The sequence below is a fragment of the Gobius niger genome, assembly GCF_951799975.1.
Source record: "Gobius niger genome assembly, chromosome: 19".
NCBI lineage: Eukaryota > Metazoa > Chordata > Actinopteri > Gobiiformes > Gobiidae > Gobius > Gobius niger.
Genome location: NC_136870.1, coordinates 20,835,588 through 20,856,992, shown reverse-complemented (window position 1 = coordinate 20,856,992; position 21,405 = coordinate 20,835,588). Strand labels below are relative to the sequence as shown.

At 41.1% G+C, this 21,405-nt stretch overlaps 1 protein-coding gene across 1 annotated transcript in view; it reads right to left on the bottom strand.

Moving 5' to 3' along the window:
- Positions 1-21,405, bottom strand: part of LOC306978364 (proteasome activator complex subunit 4B-like) — a gene marked incomplete at its 5' end in the record, with an annotated part of 102,309 nt that overhangs the window by 26,524 nt on the left and 54,380 nt on the right. The window contains 11 exons of the mRNA XM_079576887.1: positions 3,450-3,541; positions 7,324-7,428; positions 9,813-9,965; positions 10,190-10,315; positions 11,935-12,001; positions 14,364-14,517; positions 15,335-15,416; positions 15,500-15,629; positions 17,770-17,823; positions 18,209-18,345; positions 19,351-19,560. Coding sequence (XP_079433013.1) covers positions 3,450-3,541; positions 7,324-7,428; positions 9,813-9,965; positions 10,190-10,315; positions 11,935-12,001; positions 14,364-14,517; positions 15,335-15,416; positions 15,500-15,629; positions 17,770-17,823; positions 18,209-18,345; positions 19,351-19,560 — 1,310 coding nt within the window. The remainder of the gene's footprint in view (positions 1-3,449; positions 3,542-7,323; positions 7,429-9,812; positions 9,966-10,189; positions 10,316-11,934; positions 12,002-14,363; positions 14,518-15,334; positions 15,417-15,499; positions 15,630-17,769; positions 17,824-18,208; positions 18,346-19,350; positions 19,561-21,405) is intronic.

Below are 21,405 nucleotides of genomic sequence, written 5' to 3'. Positions count from 1 at the left end.
ACACATTAGGACATGGCTGGAACATGTAGGGGGAGGAAAATACTTAGCTTTAACATTTTTAAACTCCGTATAGTCCCTTTAAGGTTAGGGCAGAGTGAAAGCCCCGGAAGCTCGTTGTCTCCTTCGAAACCCCCAAAACAGTACACGTTACATCGTACGCCTTCATTGTCTTCTTGCTTCTCTAATTTGAGATTGTGGTCTTTGTGAGTGAAATACATTTTAGTGTGACAATTAGTGTGAGAAGGAACAATGTAGTTTAACATAAATATTGGCGCCATAAACATTCAGATTCTAAACTATGTGTAGGCTTTATTGTTCTCAAGAGTAACCCATCTTTCAAGTGGCCCGTCTGGGACTACCATGACTACCATGTTTAACCTCTTAAGCCCTCACCTTCACCAAGTGCATTTTACCCAAATCTCCAAAACACTTGAAAAAAAAAAATCTTTTCTGTTGCTCTTTTTTGGCTTTTTTGTTGCATTTTCGTCACACATTTTTGTCACTTTTTCATATAGTTTTTGTCGCTGTTTTGAAACTTTTTTCAAAAAGGATTCAGATTTGGGCAAAGCCAAACTGGAGAAAATAACCTCTTAAAGGAACAGGCCACTGTTTTTCCATACTAAGATATGTGCTTGCCTGAGCTTAGACGAGTTGATGCATACCTGTTGCGTTTTTGTGCGTGCACTCAGTCACGCAAAACGACCAAAGATGTTGTTAGCATTTAGCCTCTCCCAATGTATTCCTATGGCTCCAAACGGGGTGAAATTGGAAGCTATCACGCTCTTCCACGGGCACGCACAGACCAGACAGGTACTTATCAGGTACGTCTAAGCTCAGGTAAGAACATATCACAGTATGGAAGAACTGTGTGCCCTCAGTCACGCAAAACGACCAAAGATGTTGTTAGCATTTGGCCTCTCCCAGTATATTCCTATGGCTCCAAACGGGGTGAAATTGGAAGCTATCACGCTCTTCCACGGGCACGCACAAAGACCAGAAGAGTACATATCAACTCATCTAAGCTCAGGTAAGAACATATCTCAGTATGTAAAAACGGTGGCCTGTTCCTTTAAGAGGTTAAAAAAAAAAAGTATTTCTACCAATAAAAAAGAAATAAAGCTTGTATTTCATTCTATGTACTGGGTAGTTTTTCTCCCCAAATATGGTTTATTATCATGTACAGATGACATTTAAACCGTGTTGCTTCTAGAATCAAGTACAAATATTTTTTTTACATCTTGTAATTATATTGTGACATCTGTAGTCACCATTCATTACAACAGCGTTTAACCCTGACAACCTAGCTGCCGGTGTTCAGCACTCGAGAGGAGAGGGAGATGTGTGAGGGAAGGTGGGACGAGAGGATGTTGTAGAAGGATGCTCGCTCAGCACATGTCAGCTCGGGTTACGACTGCAGCCGCGATGAAACAGGAGCCCTCACAAATACTCCAGATCAACACTGTGATTGTATTATGCTTGTGAGGGGGGGAGGCGGGCTCATTATTCAAATGTGCAAAGCATTACAGGTTGCGTGACAAACTGGTTAAAGCGGCAATGTCACGGGTGTTGACGCATTTCTGGGCATGTGACGGCTGCAAGTCAGGGAAGAAATAACGTAAATCTGGCGCAGGAAATTGGGTTGTGCTTTCCTTTACAGAACAAACATGGTAATAGGAGGGAGATTGAGAGGTAACTCGGCATAACAAGGGGCTAATGCGTTATATGGCTTGTTTTTCTTTCTTTTTACCAGGAAATGGTGAGGGTCAGGATTATCATATTACCATGAAAATAAGTAGAATACAGGCGTGTGTGCTGTTTCCATGAGTAATGACCATAATAACCATGTTACTACGCTTTCAGGCACTTCTATTCTGTCTGGATGAAAAACCTTCTGTAAATATGACCAAGGTATCAAGAGGTATTCATCATTCTAAACTGGCAGGCCGATTTATTAGTTATTCATTCACTATGTAATTTCGCCGGATTTTTGTGGAGGGTATCGAAACTATACATTTTTTTAAACTTTATTAAATAAGCAATTAGAAGAAACAATGTTAAAGGGAATATACAGAAAAAAATATGTATTTTCCTCCCCCTACATGTTCCAGCCATGTCCTAATGTGTAGAATGAGCCCAGACCTGTTCACCACAACTGCCTCTAAAATCCTGCACTGTCACTCAAAAAGGTGTTACTATTGCCGAATTGTCGTCATGCACCAGCTAAATATAGAAGGTGCAGTTACACGTATGACCAGAGGTGGCAGTGGTGAGTATAAAATGGCCAACTTGCTCTGATATGTAAAAAAGCGTTAGCGATAATATTTGGCAGAACATTATATTTGGACGTTCAAGTCAATGAGACCCTTGTCATATGTTTCATGGCGTTACCGTAGCGATGGCCAGAACTCCCCATTTACTCTAATGGAAAAATTGTATAATTGCACACTTTTAAGCAATGACAAGGGCAAATGGAAATATAGTTTTTCTCATTGCTTGAACCATAAGGTTTCCAAAAATATATATATAGTTTTCATTCTCTCCACGAAAACCCCACAACAGTTGAAATCTAAACATAATGAACCGTACTAGTTGTTACGTCATTGTTGTTTTTACATTGAAAACATTGCATTCTTGTTAGTGGCGGGACTCGATTAAAGATTGTAATCGGGTTAATTATGTTCTTTGTAATTAATCGATCGCATTTAAGCATAATTTATTTCGGGGTTGTATTTGTTTTTTGAGGTATATTTTAGATGTTCCTTTGCATTTTCCTACATTTTATCTCATTTTAAGTGGAGCTGTGAGGCTTATGTGATCATTTCAAACACTTCAATGACAACAGCAGTTTGATTTATTTTGGAGAATGATCTTTTAAAATAAGTTCATGTCGGCTTAACCTTGTGAATAAACAAGTTTGACAGTACATTTCTTTTTGGCTTCACACGGTGCTCGTCCCTAAGCAACGTCTTGCAGGAAAAAGGAAACTGAAAAAGTGTCTGTGCCGCTAAAGTAAAGTGTGATTCATTTCAATTCATATTTTTAACCTTATTTAATTGTCGGAATTCATTTTGATCAATCACTCGTATGGAAGTAAGAGGCTGAATGCCCTATTCGCTGTAAGACTAAATCAGAATGTGTGGGGTATTTAGAGAGCTACAAACGAGTTGGTGTACTCCCAATCCAACAAGAGGTAAAATAATGCAGTTTTGAGGCTATTAAGAAGCAACAAAAGACCTTACTCGGACTTTCAGAATACACAATTATTTCAGCATGCAACCAAACATTATGTTCCAACAAGAATGGAAAGAAGTAAAAGGAAAGACTAAAAAGCGCTAGATCAGATCCCATTCCCAAACCCAGGACGACATCAAACCCCATCTTTCGCCCTCCCCCGCTCCACTGCAGTGTAATAGCACGACGGTACGGTGGCCTGTGAGGGACATAATTACCTGGCGTCCCTGAAGGAGCCGCCCTCGCCGCTCAGAGGGCTCTCCATCAGCAGCTCCAACAGCCAGTGCAGCTTCCTGGGGTCGCGGCCCTCCTGTGGGACCGAGAGGGGATAAAAATAAACCTGGGTCACGCGCAGACACGGGGTACAAGGATTCCAGAGAGGACCTTTGTGATCTCAGACAAAACCCTGGGATATAGGACAAGCGTGGGAGCAATTTATGAGGCGGAAATTGTGCGAGAGTGAAGTGTGGAGGGCACGGGATCAAGTTAAAGTAAAAACATTACACAATTACAAACACGAGCTAAAACCACAACCATAACCTTCATCTTCAATTACAGGCATGTTAGCTTAGGGCCGATTTTCTTCCTTATGAAGGATATAGGAATCGGAGGCGTCCTCTAGGAAATTTAGAACTAATTAACAATATTTTCAGCCATAATATTTCTCCAAAATGATCACGGGGGCCAGTGGTTCCATGCTGGTATAGTCAGATTTTGCCCCCAGGCCTCGGTGGTTCTCAATTGGTACATATGGCATGGGGACAATGATAAGAATTAAATGTGTTAACACCTTCCCTTTTTGATTAAAGGGGGGGTATTATGCAAAATCGACTTTTTACATCATGTTATTATGTCACTCCCTCATTAAAAACATGCCTGAAGTGTTGCCTTGGCACAGTCACGTATTTTTGAGTAATCTGTGAAAACTCTGATGGCGGCCATTTGAGCTTTTGTCACCAGCCAAGTAACCAACCACTGCTCCTCAGCAGAACCCCCTCCCCACTGATGCCACAGACAGAGTGTGGAGGGGGCGTGTCGGAAAGGGACAGAGGTTCTTAAAGAGACAGAGGCCTATTTCAAGACATAAGACATTCGCTACAGCCATTTTGAGAGAGCAATTTTATACAATGCAGTTATTCTAATTTACTGCATTTACAGACCAACAGAAGGTTTCATCATCATTGTAGTGTGCTATAGACTGGTGCTATGTGATTGAAAAAGCATAATACCCCCTCTTTAAGGCATTAAATCGAGTTCATATTTACTGACTAAGTTCAGGAGTGGGACCACGCCTCGACAAAGCCCTCCTGCCTATTCCTAAACACCCCTCCAGTCACCCAGTTTCCTATTTATACCAACCAAGCCGGTCTGTTTGAAACTATCGACCCCACCCTCGTTTCAGTTTTCAGTGCTGATTCTTCTGCTTCAGTGATGGGTCCTGAAGAGCTGGGTGCACACCTGAGATGGAGCCTCCACCCACAGCCTCGGTCCAGTTTTCCTCTCACACCCGTGTCCATTGTGAATAAATTCTTTCCACATCTTTCTTAAATTCTTTTCACATCTTTTTACAATTAAACCCCAGCTCACTTCTGTTGTGGCGTGGTCTTTGCTTGTGAATTAAGCCTATAAAGCTGATCAAAACAACTCAGTAGAGATATTGTTAGAAATATTCGCTGGCAATTGGCAAAAGCTGGAAATGGATCCACGACCCGCCAGTTGAGAACCACTTTTCTAAATCCCACATTACTGCTATAGCCGCTACTGAAGTGCACCAAGCTGAAGCTCAAACGTCCAATTATGTTTCACTTTGTTACAGCAAAATCCTCTTTGCTGAACTTTATTAATGATTTTTGGACAAAAAAATAAAAATAAAACATTGCAATTTCTCTGACAAGCACAGGATCAAAGTCCAGGAGCATGAGAGGGAAGTCTGAGGAATAGATTTAATACAAGAATCACATGAATTTCAGGACATATTTGCAGAGCAGAACTACAGAGTTTGCAGGTTTCATAAATGATAAATCCTGTAGCGGAGACAGACTTTATCGCATTATTTTTCCTGAACAACTGCAGCCTTTCGATGTGATTGCAGTTAATTGTAATTGAGTTACATAATTCTCCCTCATGATAAAGCGAATTGACCAATTTGTATAAGAAGTGGAAATACCATAACTATTACTAAGGGTTATGACGAGAAAAGAATTCCGATTTTTATCTCTATATGTTTTCCACAAACACGTTTCTAAGCAAATTAAATCTGAGGGCTTTGAAAAGTCTAATTAAAACAATGCACAACAAATCAATCACCGGTTCCCGCTACAGAAGTGAATGGGTTTTGAAGCGATTTATCAAGCAAACACTAATTTATTTGCCCCGGCGCTGCAGCGTTCCTCTGAGGGGATTTGAGAGAACATTTGCAATTCTTTTAGATGTCACCTTGGACTTTTTCCTGACATTTTACCGACGGATTAAGATGATTGAGTAATGGCTGAGGCGCTAATGGTGAGAGAGCGCAGCTGGGGTTTGCAGGGAGAAGGAGAGGCCAGCGTGACGCACAGGTTTTTTGTTTTTGGTTATTCTGATGTCGGCTTAGGCGCCAGGATGTGATACACGGGCTCCGGCGCTCATTTGATTAGTTGTCTTATCACGAGCGCTGGTAAAAAAAACAAAAAAAACACCGCCTCTTGTGCTGCAGAATGGCACACATGAAAAGCTCAGTAACAACATGGTTCAATCTATTCCTGGCAGTGAAAAGTCATCTCAGTCAACCAATAACAAGGCAAATTGGTTCCTACTTCTAGAAATAAGAGACAAAACACAAAAAAACCCAGCAAAGATGATCGAACATCTTACTCACTCATAACAGTTCACTCAACTTACTGTGATATAATACCTACAGGTTTTCTTTTTGTACTTCTGCTACTGCCAATACTAAACTACTAATAAAAACATTCTGGGCAACATGATTAATCACAATCAAGTCTAAATTCCTATTTGAATGGCCGTAATGATCAAATCACACGCTCTAATGCAGGGGTAGGCAAGTTAGCTCAAGTTAGCATTGTGGCGGGCTAATCCAAAGTCCAGGGGCTGAACCTCCCAATCGTGGCCCAAAGTAAAATCCCAATAAGTCTCCAGATCCCAGTGTTCATGTGACCGCTGTGCAAAGCCTTCTCCAGCACATCCCAAAGCTTCTCAGTGGGGTTAAGATCTGGACTCTGTGGTGTGAAAATGATGTCTCAGGCTCCTTGAACCACTCTTTCACAAAGTGAGTCCTGGCATTGCCATCTTGGAATATGCATCAGGGAAGAAGAAATCCATTAATGGAATAACCTGGTAATTCAGGATGTTCAGATCATCAGCTGATCTCTCTCTTCTTGAACCCCAGATGAGAACAGTTAGTATTTTTTTGGGTCAGGCAATACAATACAGCAGGGGTAGGCAAGTTTGTGTCATGGAGGGCCGATTTTCTTCAATGCCAAAACACCAAGGGCCGAAACTCACTATTGTAGCCCAAAGTAAAGCACATTTTTTCTCCAAATATAAGTTTTGCACATGATATATGACCTAATCAGGTGTTTTGCTGGGAAATGTGAAAATATTGACAGTATTTTCCACATTTTAGAGTCCTTTTCACGTATTTGGTCTCTTATTTATGACTAAATGTTTCTTCAAAATTCTCTTGGGGGCCAAAGGTTTTATGCTAGAGGGCCGAATTTGGCCCCCGGCCCTGACGTTGCCTACCCCTGCAATACAGTATCCTTTCCAATCTTCAGACTCTTACAAAAATATGCACAATAGAGTCCCCTCTGCCACCGGGACTGGTTAAATAAAGTTAAATCATTATACATGAGAAAATCTGCAAACCCTGTAGTTTAGACCTCTTCAAAAATGTTCTGAAATATTAAGCATCTGTAGCTTTAGTTTGGTCGTTTATTCACCAGGCAATGCACACCTTTTAAAATGTATGTTGCAAATCTGTTCATCACAATCACATTAAAAATCTTAATTAGTTGTCAGGACTATGGTAATGACACATTTTTCCAAGACTGTACCGACATCAGCCATCCCTATAGCGTTGCTTCGACTTACACACACAGTAGCGATGCATGTTCCCCAGTCCGTGTAGGTCTCCACTGTGATGTTGGAAAGAGCCGTTCGGATCAGAGGGCACAGAAGCTGCCAGAGCCTGTCCACCTGCGCACAGACGAACACACGCAATAATGAAAGTTTTTATTAATATTGACTTTTCTTATCAGAAAGATCCACACTGTGAGAATTGCCTCGAACGGTTCACGGCGAGAAATAAATAACTGCAAAACGACCCATTTCTCAGGTTTTGTGATATAGCGGTGCATTATGGTGAACTGAACATCTCACTTTGTGACCTGCTGGGGATATTTCTCCTGTTTTGCAAAGTAAACTATTGTTCTTTCTGCCAAAACTTTAAATGGCAAATGGAGAATGACAGACACGTTTCAAGACAGTATTTTCATGAGATTTGAGTGAATAGTAAGAAACTAATTAAACCTCAAAAGTAAGTGTTAAGCTGCGTGACTTGAAAGACTTCTGAAAGTTTTTTTAAACAACCTTCAAGGAAAGAATTTTTTAAAGATTTCAAATTCAGTTTTGGAAAATAAGCCTAGATAATTTTGATGTAGGAAAAGTGCATTGGTTTTGTCTATTTTACCCCATGCTTGGTAGGGTCTCCCATCGTAAACAGGTTCTAGGTGACTGGTTATGAGGAGAGGTGACAGATGGGAGCGGATCATCCCATGATTGTAAGGCCGGGGGCTCGAATCCCGTCCCCCACAAGTGCACAATGTCCTTGGCCAAGACATTTCACCCCACCTTGCATTCAGTGTCTGCGTACATTGGTGTATGACTGATGACTGTGATTGGGTGACTGGTTCTTTGCTGTAGAGTGTTTTGAGTTCCTAATGTACAGTATGTGGAAAGGTGCTATATAAGTTGAGACCATTTATCACTGAAATAAAAAGGAGAATTGCGTTTGATATTAATGTATGCGGCCAGTTAGCAAGTATAGGCTAGTCCAAGAGACTTTTCAGAGCCTGTTAGCTTGTTCAATGTATTTTTCCTATACCTGTTAACATTAGCCACACGACATCACAAATCATGAACGATCCAGATGTTTTCAGCTGTTGTCAACCACACTGAGGTGAGGTCAAACCCTTGTTAGAAATCATTCATACATTTTCAGACCTTTTGAGATTTTACTTGAAATACAAATTAGCTTATAAAGGGGAGTCAGATAGACATTCAGTGGCCACTAAACATCATCTTATAAGGTGTTAAAGGGACTGTATGCAAGATGGTCATTTTATACTCACTACTGCCACCTCAGGTCTTACGCATAACTGCAGCTTCTATTTTAAAGGGGGGGTATTATGCAAAATCGACTTTTTCAAGCTTTACATCATGTTATGTCATTCCCTCATTAAAAACATGCGGCCATTTTAGGGATAGGTTTGCCTGAGTCGTCCTAGGAACGCCCCCACCTCCTGGAGACGCCTCCGAGCTTTCGTCACCAGCCGAGTAACCAACCACTGCTCCTCAGCAGAACCCCCTCCCCACTGATGCCACAGACAGCGTGTGGAGGGGCGTGTCGGAAAGGGTCAGAGGTTCTTAAAGAGACAGAGGCCTATTTCAAGACATTCGCTACAGCCATTTTGAGAGAGCAATTTTATACAAGGCAGTTAGTCTAATTTACTGTATTTACAGACCAACAGAAGGTTTTGTCATCATTGTAGTGTGCTATAGACTGGTGCTATGTGATTGAAAAAAGCATAATACCCCCTCTTTAAGCTTGTGCATGACGGCACTTCGGACCCGAATTAACAACTTTTTGAGTGACAGTGCAGGATTTTAGAGGCAGTTGTGGTGAATAGGTCTAGGCTCATTCTACATATTAGGACATGGCTGGAATATGTAGGGGATGGAAAATACAATAATACATTGTCCCTTTAATGATAAAGAAACCACAGAAATTATATAATTGCCTTGAAAAGGACAAAACATACCTCGCCATACTTTAGTATTGCGCCTGTCTTTCCTATTCATTCGTATGGGGTTGGAACGCTCAATTAATTGGGTCCAGGATTCAACAGTGAGCAAAATGTGCCCATTTGCAGGAACAGGCTCATTTAGCTAAAGGCATTTCTCTGATTTCTATGCCATTTACCATTGGCAGCACCCGGTGATGAGCTGGAGGAGTGTTGAAGGGCCTTCCTCCTCACTCCCCAACACCAGCAGGAGTAACCATATAGGCCTGGTGCAGTATATAATGAGAATAAGATAGGTGGATGGTTTCTATTTTACCGGACAAAGCTGTATTTTAGTTCAGATCACTCCGACATGAAGAGCTAGTGTGTGTTGACTAATCTAACACTTACACATCCCTGCAAAAATGACTTTCTCTGAGGCAATTATAAACATAACTTGTTGCTAAAGCTCATTTGGCCCCTGTTGCCGATGCCGTGCTGCGATGTAATTTGCATCCCCCCTATCGTCCAATCCAAAGCTTTACGCCGACTGATCGCACTGTAGCTTTAGAGAAGTACCTTGCTGAAGCTCCATAGTTTACTGCCCCTGATCAGCCCCGCGGTGATCTCACACACACAGCGCTGCGAGCTCTCGTGGGGGTCGGCCGCCAGACTCTCCAGGTGTGGCCATAGCAACGGGAGGAAGGCGTCGCCATAGTTACGGAAAAGGCCCTGTCCGCAAGAGAGAAAGAGAGGAAAAAAATAGAAACACTGTGGTCATATGGAGATGTTATGTTGTATAGTAACATGGGCCGGTTTGGTGTTTGTAGACAGGGTTTGGCCATTCTCAGGGTACAACAAAATAATCAAGGTACCATAAAAATCAGGAGGAGTAATCAGACGTTACAAAGCCACGGTCTGCCTGTCTCACAGCCATGTTAAGATTTAAAGTTTACCTTGAAGAGAAGGAAGCGTCGCGGGTTGAAGCTGTCTTTGCCTTTACGCTCCTCCAGGGAGAGATACTCGATGAGCTGGTCAATGAACTCCGTGTCTGTGAAGTACTCGTAGATGATCTTCTCCCCCTGAGGAATAAAAAAAATGAAGCACAAAGCATGCAGAAAAATGCCAGAGTTTGATATTGTGGATTCTATTTGGATGTAACGCAACAGGGATGGGTGGATTGTAAAGGTAAATATAAAGGTACTAAAGTGGACATACAGTATCATGCATAACAGTGGCTCGCAAACATGCTTTTTTTCATCATTTGAATTAAAGGGATATTCCAGGATTTTTGACATAGGACCTCATTTCCTAGTTATCCAGAGTGTTGCTGGTACCTGGAGAGATTTTTTTGTAATTCATGCAGTTCTTATGTTTGAAGAATTTCGTGGCGCTAGGCTAATGCTAGGCTAGCGCATTTCTACGATGTCAGCTAGCCTGTCTTAAAAACAGTCTGACCCGCTCCACAGAGCACCTGAGGCAAATCACTTATAACGCCAGACTAACCATATAAATGTCTGCGTCGATAGAATAATTTTTGGAATATAACTGACCTTGCATCACATGAATGACCGCATTTTGAGGGACTATTTTCTAGCAGATCACTCCGCCGCTGCGTAGCTTATACAACCACAAAGCAGATGCTGCTCAAATATAAGGTATTTTAAACGCAAAATGGTTAAAATTATTCTATCGACACAGACATGTATATGGTTAGTCTGGCGTTATATGTGATTTGCCTCAGATGCACTGTGGAGCGGGTCACACTGTTTTTAATGCAGGCTAGCTGATACCATAGAAATGCGCTAGCCTTGCATTAGCCTAGCGCCACGAAACTCTTCAAACATAAGAACTGCATGAATTACAAAAAAAAAAATATCCAGGTACCAGCAACACTCTGGATAACTAGGAAATGAGGCCCAATGTCAAAAATCCTGAAATATTCCTTTAATGTGTCTATACACTATATTATCTTGTTTTGTTTGGAGCGCCCTCCACTGGCAACAATCATATTAATCATAGCAGGCACAAAATGCAAGCCGCCATTCTCTGCCCACAATGGCGCCGTGATGAACGCAGTTTGAGTGCAGGGATGGTTTGTGGGGTTTGAAAATTAGGCGGACACATGTGGATTCTAAGCTCTATCTGGGGTAGAAGAATTTTCAGCAAACGTAAGCCCGATCACTCACATCTAGACTATAATCTGAATGGTTAAAATCTCTCAAGATTTTTTGATTTTGCACGATGTATATGTGCCCTACAGCTGCAACCATTATAGAGATCGGGAAATTCCACAGCTACCATGGAGATCCGCCATCTTTGCAGCTGTTAGCATACATTTCCATTGACTAACATTAGCTAAAAACAGTATGAACTCCATTGGCTGCTGAGTTACTGCTGGTAAATACATCTAACACACTGTGGTGTCCCAGTGTTTTAATGTGAACAATAACAACAATAATATTTTAAAAATCGCTTACAATTGCTGCAACTCCCATAATGCTTAGCGACATGACATCACATTCCCAAACTCTATATTGTTGTATGACTTTTACTTCTGTTAAAGCTACTGCTAATACAACTCGCGCTACCACTACTTATTACAGCTATGACACGTACACTCATGTAATATTCAGTAAAAGTACAACGCAAAAATAAACTGCTCTTGTCTGAATGTACTTGAGCAGTAACCGGGCCGCACCTCACTCATCTCGTCGTACGGCAGGTCGTCTTTCGCCTTTTCACAACCTGCATAGATCATCATTTCTCTGTATGGAGCGGGAGACAAAAGAGGAGAGAGCGCCGTGATTTATAGATAACAGAATACGCACACATACGCTGCCTTCAAATAAGTAGCAAGGATAAATGCATGATTAAAAAGTCAGTTAGTCAGCAGGTCCCCGTCAAGACAGTGCCAAGATCCAGTCCGCCCCGCGCCCATACATCAATTCTTTTATTTAGGGCAGACAGGAAGTCGTTCAGTCAACCTTATCTAGGCCAGGCCCCGCTGTAGGAGGAAGCCACATCCCGCCACTTACACAGCAAACGGGATCAGTCACACAGCCAATACAGAGCATACTGTGTTAACACAAGCTTCCAATATGGCACCGACATGATGTCGGTGCCATACGGTGTATCCTGGAGTGTGGTGTATTCCCTCCCTCTTGTGTACATATATAGTGCATCAATGCCTTTTTGCACCAAGGGTTTAAGAGTAATAAGAGGTTGTTGTTTTTCTGTATGTGCTTTACATTTGGTCGAAATAAAAGCTAATAAAGCTGATTAAACTTAAGTAAACATTTATCAATGTCTGTCTTAACATTGTAACAAATGACTATACATTTAGGGTAGGGATTGATGCTCATGATTAATCAGTTAATCCTGTGGTTCCCAACCTTTTTTGTCTTCTCCGAGTACCCCATACCTCCAGGATCTTGCCAATTGCTTTTACAAATAGGTCGAACTAAACTCATTTTTTTTTAAATAATGCCCCTACCCCCTGGTTGGGAAATACTGAGTTAAGCGTCATCATGGACTTAAAGGAATAGGCCACCGTTTTTACATACTAAAATATGTTCTTACCTCACTATAGTCGAGTTAATATATCCCCGTCTGGTCTTTGTCCGTGCGCTCTGCCAGGCAAACGGAGCACATACGCAGCCTCTCCCACAGTTCACATAGCTCCGAAAAAGCTCACAATAGAAGCTACCAAGCTCTTCCACGTGTTCCCTATTTAAATAAAGTTACGTGAAGTGTTTTCATGCGAAGTATATTTACACAGAAATGTAACGTGTCGATTTTATAAGCAAATAAAGAGGGGGACTATATTGTGAGGCGTAATGATACGAGGAGCAAAACGTCCGCGCAGTAACTCCTAAAGGTTATTGACGGAAGTGAGCGGGGGAAGTCTTTAGGAGTTACTGTGCGGACGTTTTGCTCCTCGTATCATTACGCCTCACAATATAGTCCCCCTTTTTATCTGCTTATAAAATCGACACGTTACATTTCTGTGTAAATATACTTCGCATGAAAACACTTCACGTAACTTTATTTAAATAGGGAACACGTGGAAGAGCTTGGTAGCTTCTATCGTGAGCTTTTTCGGAGCTATGTCACATGTGGGAGAGGCTGCGTATGTGCTCCGTTTGCCTGGCAGAGCGCACGGACAAAGACCAGACGGGGATATATTAACACGTCTAAAGTGAGGTAAGAACATATCTTAGTATGTAAAAACGGTGGCCTATTCCTTTAATCGATTAAAAAGTATGAGAGAGAATTGGACAAAACAGGAAACTTCTGAGCAAAACTTGTGGTCAATATCAACCAAAACTGCAGTTGAACATGTTTAAAAAGACTAGATGCAAGTTGATAATTGTATACTCACTACTGCCACCTCAGGTCTTACGTGTAACTGCAATCTCTATATTAAGCTCGTGCAGTAACAACTTTTTGAGTGACAGTGCCGGATTTTAGAGGCAGTTGTGGTGAACAGGTCTGAGCTCATTCTACACATTAGGAGATGGCTGGAACATGAAGGGGGAGGAAAATACATTATTTTAACATTTTTAAACACCATATAGTCCCTTTAAGACCATCATTGTGGTATATTCAATGAACACAATGAAAATTGTTGAGGGATGTCATAATTTTTCCAACAAATATAGATTTAATGCCAGTTTGAATTCAATGTAATGTTTTTAATGACATTCCAGGCCTTTTTAATGATGTTTTATGATTATTACTGGGGGAAAAAATGTCCTGCACAACGACACTAAGCCAGTGGTTAACAGTTAATCGATAAAGATGATTAATTAATCAATTCAAGAAATTGTTCTTCGGGAGTTGATCCATCCGTCAGTGCCATTGGGGAGATTTGTCAGGAGAAGTGGACCATGGACATTGATTCATTGTAAAGACTACAGTTAGTGCGTTAGTGAACTGTGCATGTTTTAGGATGAAGGGAAAACCTGAACAGTGTTACTATTTCAACACATTAGCAGTAGAGTAAAACTAACCAGTCTAATAGCAGCACGTATTCCTCATTAGAGGGTGAACAATCCAACGCTTTGGTGAACTCAGCTAATTATGACAAAAAGGCTCCACTGGCCCAGACCTCACTGGGAGTGTTACCTTGGCCAGGAGTAGTATCCCAGATGGGTCTTCTCCACGTAGGGCTGAGTGTCCCACTGCTGCTCAGTCACGGGGAGCTTGCTGCTGTCGTACTGCAGCCAGCGGTTCGCCTCTCTGTCCCCCACGCACACGGCCGCCGGCTCCTCTATCCCACCTGCAGAGACAGGGGGAGGAATATCAACTGCACAAGAAATAATGCACACAAACATCCCAGTCAAGTCAGTGAAATTACAAAGATTTCTGAGAACATAGAATAAGACCATAACTCCAGAAAGTCCATAAATTGCAGCAATGTTAAATGTAGAGGTTTCAGGTAATAGCAAAAGAGGAATGTTTTTCACTGTGGATAAGGTCACAGCCTCCTTTCGTAGGCATACGCTTAGTCACACATAGTTCTTCTTTGTCGTTTCCGAGAAGAGATACTGAGTCATCCATTGAAAATATACACAATATTTCAATACAGACTGGAATAGAGTTTAACAAATATATATATATTATAGGCGCGATCTGCATGTTTTTCAGTCCACGCCAGTATTTTACATTTACTTTCATTGGTTTAAAATCTCATGTACTATTCCCAAAAATCTTAGCATTTTTGATGAGCTAAACCAGTACAGTGTATTTTTTGTATTCACACTATTTTGTGCAGTAAAAGGAGAACATTTAGGTTTATTTTGAACACGGCAAGGAAAAAAAAGCGGACTATTTTCTAATTAATTGGGAGTACCCTCAAGGCAGAGTATAAATAAGATTCAAAAGGTACGGCAAATAAACCATTGAATTACAGGGCTGATGTGAAAACAATTTTTAAACAGAATCCCAGATAATCGTGTGGTCCATGAACAGAAAAGGGGCTGACATTTGGTATCAAGGTAGAAGCTTTTTAAACCTATTCTAGCCGGTATTCTGTAAGTATGAAAGTAAATGAATATAAAAGAATACACAAAATGTCACAAATGGAGTGTACTCACTTATATCTGAAGGCTTCACTGTTATTTTCAGCCTGGGCCTCTTCAGCTGTTTAAGAATCCCGGCCACAGAGGATATGGCAACCTATCACGGCAAAGAGATAAGATGAAAGTAAATAGAAAACCCACTCGAGCGCAAAAATGCACAAATACAGACAGATATAGAACCTTTCTGATGCTGATGGAGTCATGCACCAGGCCCTGGGTGAAGTAGAGGACGGCGTCGGGGGGCAGTGGGTGGTCGTCCCGCAGGAGGAGGCACAGCAGGTCTGCGCACATGTGCTCAAACTTCCAAGGACTAAACACAAAACAGTTTATTTTTGTCAGAGACATTGTGTTTTACTGTAAGGCTGCACAATGTGAGAAAAGAGGGTGATATCGTTGACATCAATCACTTGAATTAGGATTAAATTTAGAATGTAGAACTGTAGCACACATTTTCCAATAAAGCTCTGTCATACCATATGAATATTGCGTTGCCACTAACCATTATTAGGTTGATGACTAAAAAAACATGTATTGGAGTTTTGGCACCTAACAGTTCATGGGTACAGTCCCTGAAACACTCCAGGCCCTCTTCAGTCCCCTTTGCTCGTGTTCGCACTAGGGCCCGACCGATATGGATTTTAATTTATTTTATTTTAAGTCATTTAATTTGATGATGTTGTTTATTAAATCTCTCAAATAGGCTAAAGTTAAGCATTTATCATAACAGTAAAGGTCATAGAAATATATAGAAATATCTGTCGACTGATGTGGGGATTACAGATGGAAATTAGCTTAGTGCTAAATCTGGCAGCCATCTTTTTAATCTAACTGCACACTGTCCTTTCAATAAGCTAAACGATTATCGGGTATTTTGATTGGCCGATGGCGGTATGCACCACTGATACTTACGGCCAAATTTTAGAACTGTTTATAATCCTGTGCATGATGCTTCTAAATGTGTTGAACTGTGACAGCAGGGGGCGCTGAATAGTCATGTTTAGTAGGTACTTCAGAGGGAGCTTGTTTGAAAGGCAAAAATTAGTAGATTCCAAAACAAATACTTGTGTTACGTACTTCTCTTTCTATGCAACCACATGACCCCAGAGTTCCTGGTGTGACTAGAAAGTAGACCTACTACCCCCAGAGCAGGAGCTGTAGCAGTTCCTTCAAAAGCATCCAAGTGCCTCAGTTTTCCCCGTCAGAAAGCTATCAAAAGGGGCGCAGGTACTTGAAGAGTACTAAGAACTGCAAAAGGCTCATACTATCGGCTTTCTGTTGGCCGTCAGGCTTCTTATTGATTTGGGACACATCTCCGAACAGAGATGGTACTTTTTAATGCACGTTACTAATTGCCATCCAAAATTATAGCCTAAACCGGGGTAGGCAAGTTTGCATTGAGGCGATTTTCATCATCGCCAAAACACCAAGCAGCAACATTGTAGCTTAAAGTAAAGAACTTTTTTCTGCAAATGTCAATGTTTTACATCAGTGGTTCCCAAGTCGAGACCCAACGTCACCCTTGGATGACAGGCCCAAATAACCCAAATAAAACCTTTATTTGTCATTTATCGTACAAAATATTGTGTTTTCCCACACAAGTTTTTTTTTGAACAAGCAGTAGATATGCCTTTAAATCTGAAATTCCATGCAGTTTGAGAGGGAAAATATTGAAAAAAAGTTTCTTATAGATTTGCGACCCACTGAAAAAGGTTCTGCTACCCACTTTTGGGTCCTGACCCACCAGTTGAGAATCAGTGTTTTATGTTACATACTGTAGGACCAAGTGGGATATTCTGCCACGGCATTTTTAAAAATACTGACACTATTTCTTCCATTTTTAGAGTACTGTAAAAGGAATTTGATCTCTTATTTGCATAATAATGTTTCTCAAAATCATCTTGAGGGCTAGAGGTTTTGTGCTGGAGGCCCAGATTTGGCCCGCAGGCCTGACGTTGCTTACCCCTGGCCTAAACTTAGCGTTTTAGTGAGAGACAGAGCAGACAGTAAAACAAAGAAGTGCTGTTTGTGGTTTAGAAGGATTCAGCTTCACCAAACTATTTTCCTCTGGCTCAGATTGTGATAATTTCATAAGCCAACCACCAAAAACCCTGAACTCAGCCTCCATTCCGGCACTTCCAACCAGACCATCCATGTGAATCCGACAAAGCAGCCTGTGAAGCCTGTTTATCAGTTTTATGCTTCAAGTTCATCACTGTACACCACCAAAGTACTGACATTTCTTTTACTTTACCGAGCCCAACTTCCTTAAAAAATGCTTCAAGGTTAGCGACTTTTGCCAGGAAAGTTAATGCCCGTACTCCCGATGTTGTAAATGAGGCATATAATAGCATAGTCAGGCTGAATAGCTGCGTTTATGTCCAGGCCTCACCTTAAAAGGCTTTAGTCACCTCACACTGATGGCTGAGCGTTATGTAGATGCTAATACTCACAGGTCTCCGTCTTCAAGGCAGTCCAATAGGTCATTGACGAGCTTTTCATACTTCCTGTTTGACACAAAATGCAACTTAATTAAACTTTGATCCAACACTGCAAAACAACTCTTTTTTAAACTTTAGTATTGGCGACCTTACTGGCTGCTGTATACAACACTGAACAAAAAGTGGCCTCAATATAAATTCCTGAATGCTGCATTTGCTGCCCATTCAGAAACAGATGATTTGAGGCAACATCACACAGCTATTACGTTTGGCAGTGGTGCAAGTGTTCGCGCTTTCAGCAAGAAGAGCGACAAAATCTGCAATAATCTACTCGTTCTTATATATGTGAACACTTTTGAGGCCACTTAAACATAGACAGCAATGTGCAAACAAACTACACGCATGATTCATTTGTATTTCTTGCTAATTAACCATCCTGTCTTTGGCGTACCTGGAGTTTACGACGTTCCTGATCCGCTGCCGCTGAAGCCCCTCTTTCAGCTCCTCGACGGTGGGGGAGTCAAAAGAAGGAGCAGGCTTTCTGGACTGGGCGATTTGATTGGCAATTTCAACACACTCCTCTGAGACCTGCATACAAGGCCAAGAACACACAACAGGATATGAAAAACCATCCGGCGAAATTTGTGATTTGGATTTTTTCTTATGAAGCCTGGCAATTGTGCAGACAGATTGAGTCATGAGTTCCTCTCAGTGCAAAATGAATAAAGCATAGTAAGATACAAAAAGGAATGAACAATATCTGCATGCAGTATACTGTGGTAGGGCTGCCAGATTCATCTCAGTCTAATGAAAATTGAAGAAGAGGAAGAGCTTTATTTATATAGCGCCTTTCACAGACACGGTCACAAAGCGCTGTACGTGACAATTTACATTCACTCCATACTCGGTGGTGGTAGCTTCATCATCATCATTCATCCTAGCCTATTGTGCATGTTTTTAGTGGTAGGGGAAGTACCTGGAGGAAACCTAAGCAGACACAGGGCAAGACCAGTCGCGTTGTCGCTGCTTTTTTAACTCTTTTTTGCCGTTTTTGATGCTTTTTCATCTTTTATTTCATTGCTTTTATGACGCTTTTTTGTTGTGTTTAACTCAGTTTTTAATCACATTTCTGTCACGATTTTGTCACTTTTTTTTATTGTGTCGCTGTTGCTTTTCCGGCACAATCTTGTCACTTTTTTGTCACACTTTTCATCCTCGTTTTTGCCGCTTTTTTGCCGCTTTATTTAAAGGGACTATACAGAGTTTAAAAATGTTAAAATAATGTATTTTCCTCCCCCTACATGTTCCAGCCATGTCCTAATGCGTAGAATGAGCCCAGACCTGTTCACCACAACTGCCTCTAAAATCATTAACTGTCACTCAAAAAGGTTTTAATTCGGGTCCGAAGTGCCGTCATGCACAAGCTTAATATAGAAGGTGAAGTAACACAAATGACCTTAGATGACAGCAGTGAGTATAAAATGGCAAACTTGCATCTAGCCCCTTTAAGATTTGGACAAAGCCGAACTGGAGTAAATGTGATCGGTTCAGGTGGGAGCTAAGAAGTTAAAAGCCATAAACACATGGACTCACAACAAAGAAGATCCCAGTGGTGTCATGCTGTCTGTGGATGCGGTCGATAATATCGTCCAGTAGTCGTCCGATGGATTGTTTTTCCAGGTTCATGGACGGAGAGAGACCACAGCGCACCAAAGCGGGCCAAACCTCTCCGATCCCGTCCCAGTCCCGAACGCTGGCCAGGCATGGACCGCTCTGTACACCCAGCAGACAGTAGAGGGCGCCCTGTGGAGAGAAAGAGAAAACCAGCGAGATTTAGCACCAAAGAAGGGCCGAATATGACACGACGTGTGCCCTGGGCTTTCCTACAGGCAACAATCTTCCTCCCTCGCTAATTTCATGTGAGGAATTAGCGAGTTATTGATGGACAATTAAAGGAATGCAGAAAGAAAGGATGCAAAGACTTCACTGGAGAATATCAGCGGAGAAGTATTTCCCAACATTCACACAGTTTTGGGTAATGCTCGGACAAAGCTGTATTAGATGTTTCTTCTTCTACGGTGTCAGCTCCTCGTTCTGTACTTCCTGATTACAATTGCTTCATTGTTCAAACCCAAAAACTGTTGATTTTGAGCCGTTCTGTTCTCACATTGTGTTTATCACGCAATGCTGGAGCTGCTCACGGCGTACGTCATGAAACATGAACATGAAAGTTCTTTTTTTTTTAGAAAATTAATACTTTTGCTGCCAGCAAGAGGAGCCCCAGTCAAGATTTTCACTAGTTCATTCGCCTGCATTACATTGTTAGCATTTACTTCTTATTGAGACATATTTTCAAATGATAACACTTGAAATATCAAAGCTGAGGCACCCAAAATATGTCTTTAACCCCCTTAACTGAGCATTTTCCCCCCACATTTGTCACGTTTTAATAGCCTTTTTTTTCTTTTTCTTTTTTCACTTTTTTGGTCATGTTTTCACTGCTTTTTTGTAGCGTTTTACCAGCATTTAATTCCCTCTGTGTGTGTAATGTAACTGTGATCAAACCACAAAAATGTGACCACGTCGTGATGAACCGACGTGATGAAAACACAAACCAAAACAATCACAACGAGGAAGAAGCTTACTTTTGTAGGTCTTAGCTTTCAAATGAGGCATTAATGCTCAACTGGAGAAAATGCACACAGTTATGGCTGGGGTTAAGAGGTGAAGTCTATTTTTAAGCTCCATATGCATGACATGTTCACTTTAACGTGACTCACTGTCCAGGAAAAAACGACCCTAGTGTGAGAGTGTAGGGAGAGGCTATGTGTCCCTTATGTTTATATAGCTCATGGCTCTGACGAGTATTTCTATCATTATCATTTTCGGATTGGATACAAGTCTCTGGCCAGATAAGAACAGGCCTAACCACACAATTTAACCTAAGAGCTTTAACACTGGGGGAATGAGGTACATTCAAAACTTCATCCTTCAATGCCATGTGTATTCAACTGGTCATTTTATTGTAGAAAAATACCAATCCAAATAGCTACTTAGGGCTTTTGTTGAATAAACCTATTGAATAGTCCATTTCTGCTCACAATATAACCGTTATATCGATGTCCTTTAACCAAGGACAACCACATGCAACAATGCAGCGATTCTGAGAATAACTTACTTTATTTTGTGTTTATGTTTTATTTCTGTCCTAAAAGCACCTGCAGCAAGGTCTGCCTGTCCTCGCAAAGGATTCTTCCAATTGTAGTTTTCCTTTTACATTTCCCCCCAATGGCTATTTTTCCAACCGTTGTTCAAGTATAAATTTATGGTATAAATGAATGTCTCGTTTATTACCAGATATAGTCTTGAAGTTAAAGAGAATTTACTGTTTGGTTTAAGCAAATCGGTACTATATTTTGGTTAGCTCAAATTACGATATTGGAAGAAGAGTTTGTTAGCAGTAATTATGTGTGAAAAAGTAGTAATTATAGTTATAGTAAACATTATGCAGTAATATTGTGGCATAGTGTATTACCATTTTGGGCTGAGATTTTTTATTTCAAGTTGTTTATGTCATAGAACAAATATATATTAAGAAATGCTTCTTAACCTAGTTTCATAAGCCTCTTCAGTACCTTGAACTAGGGC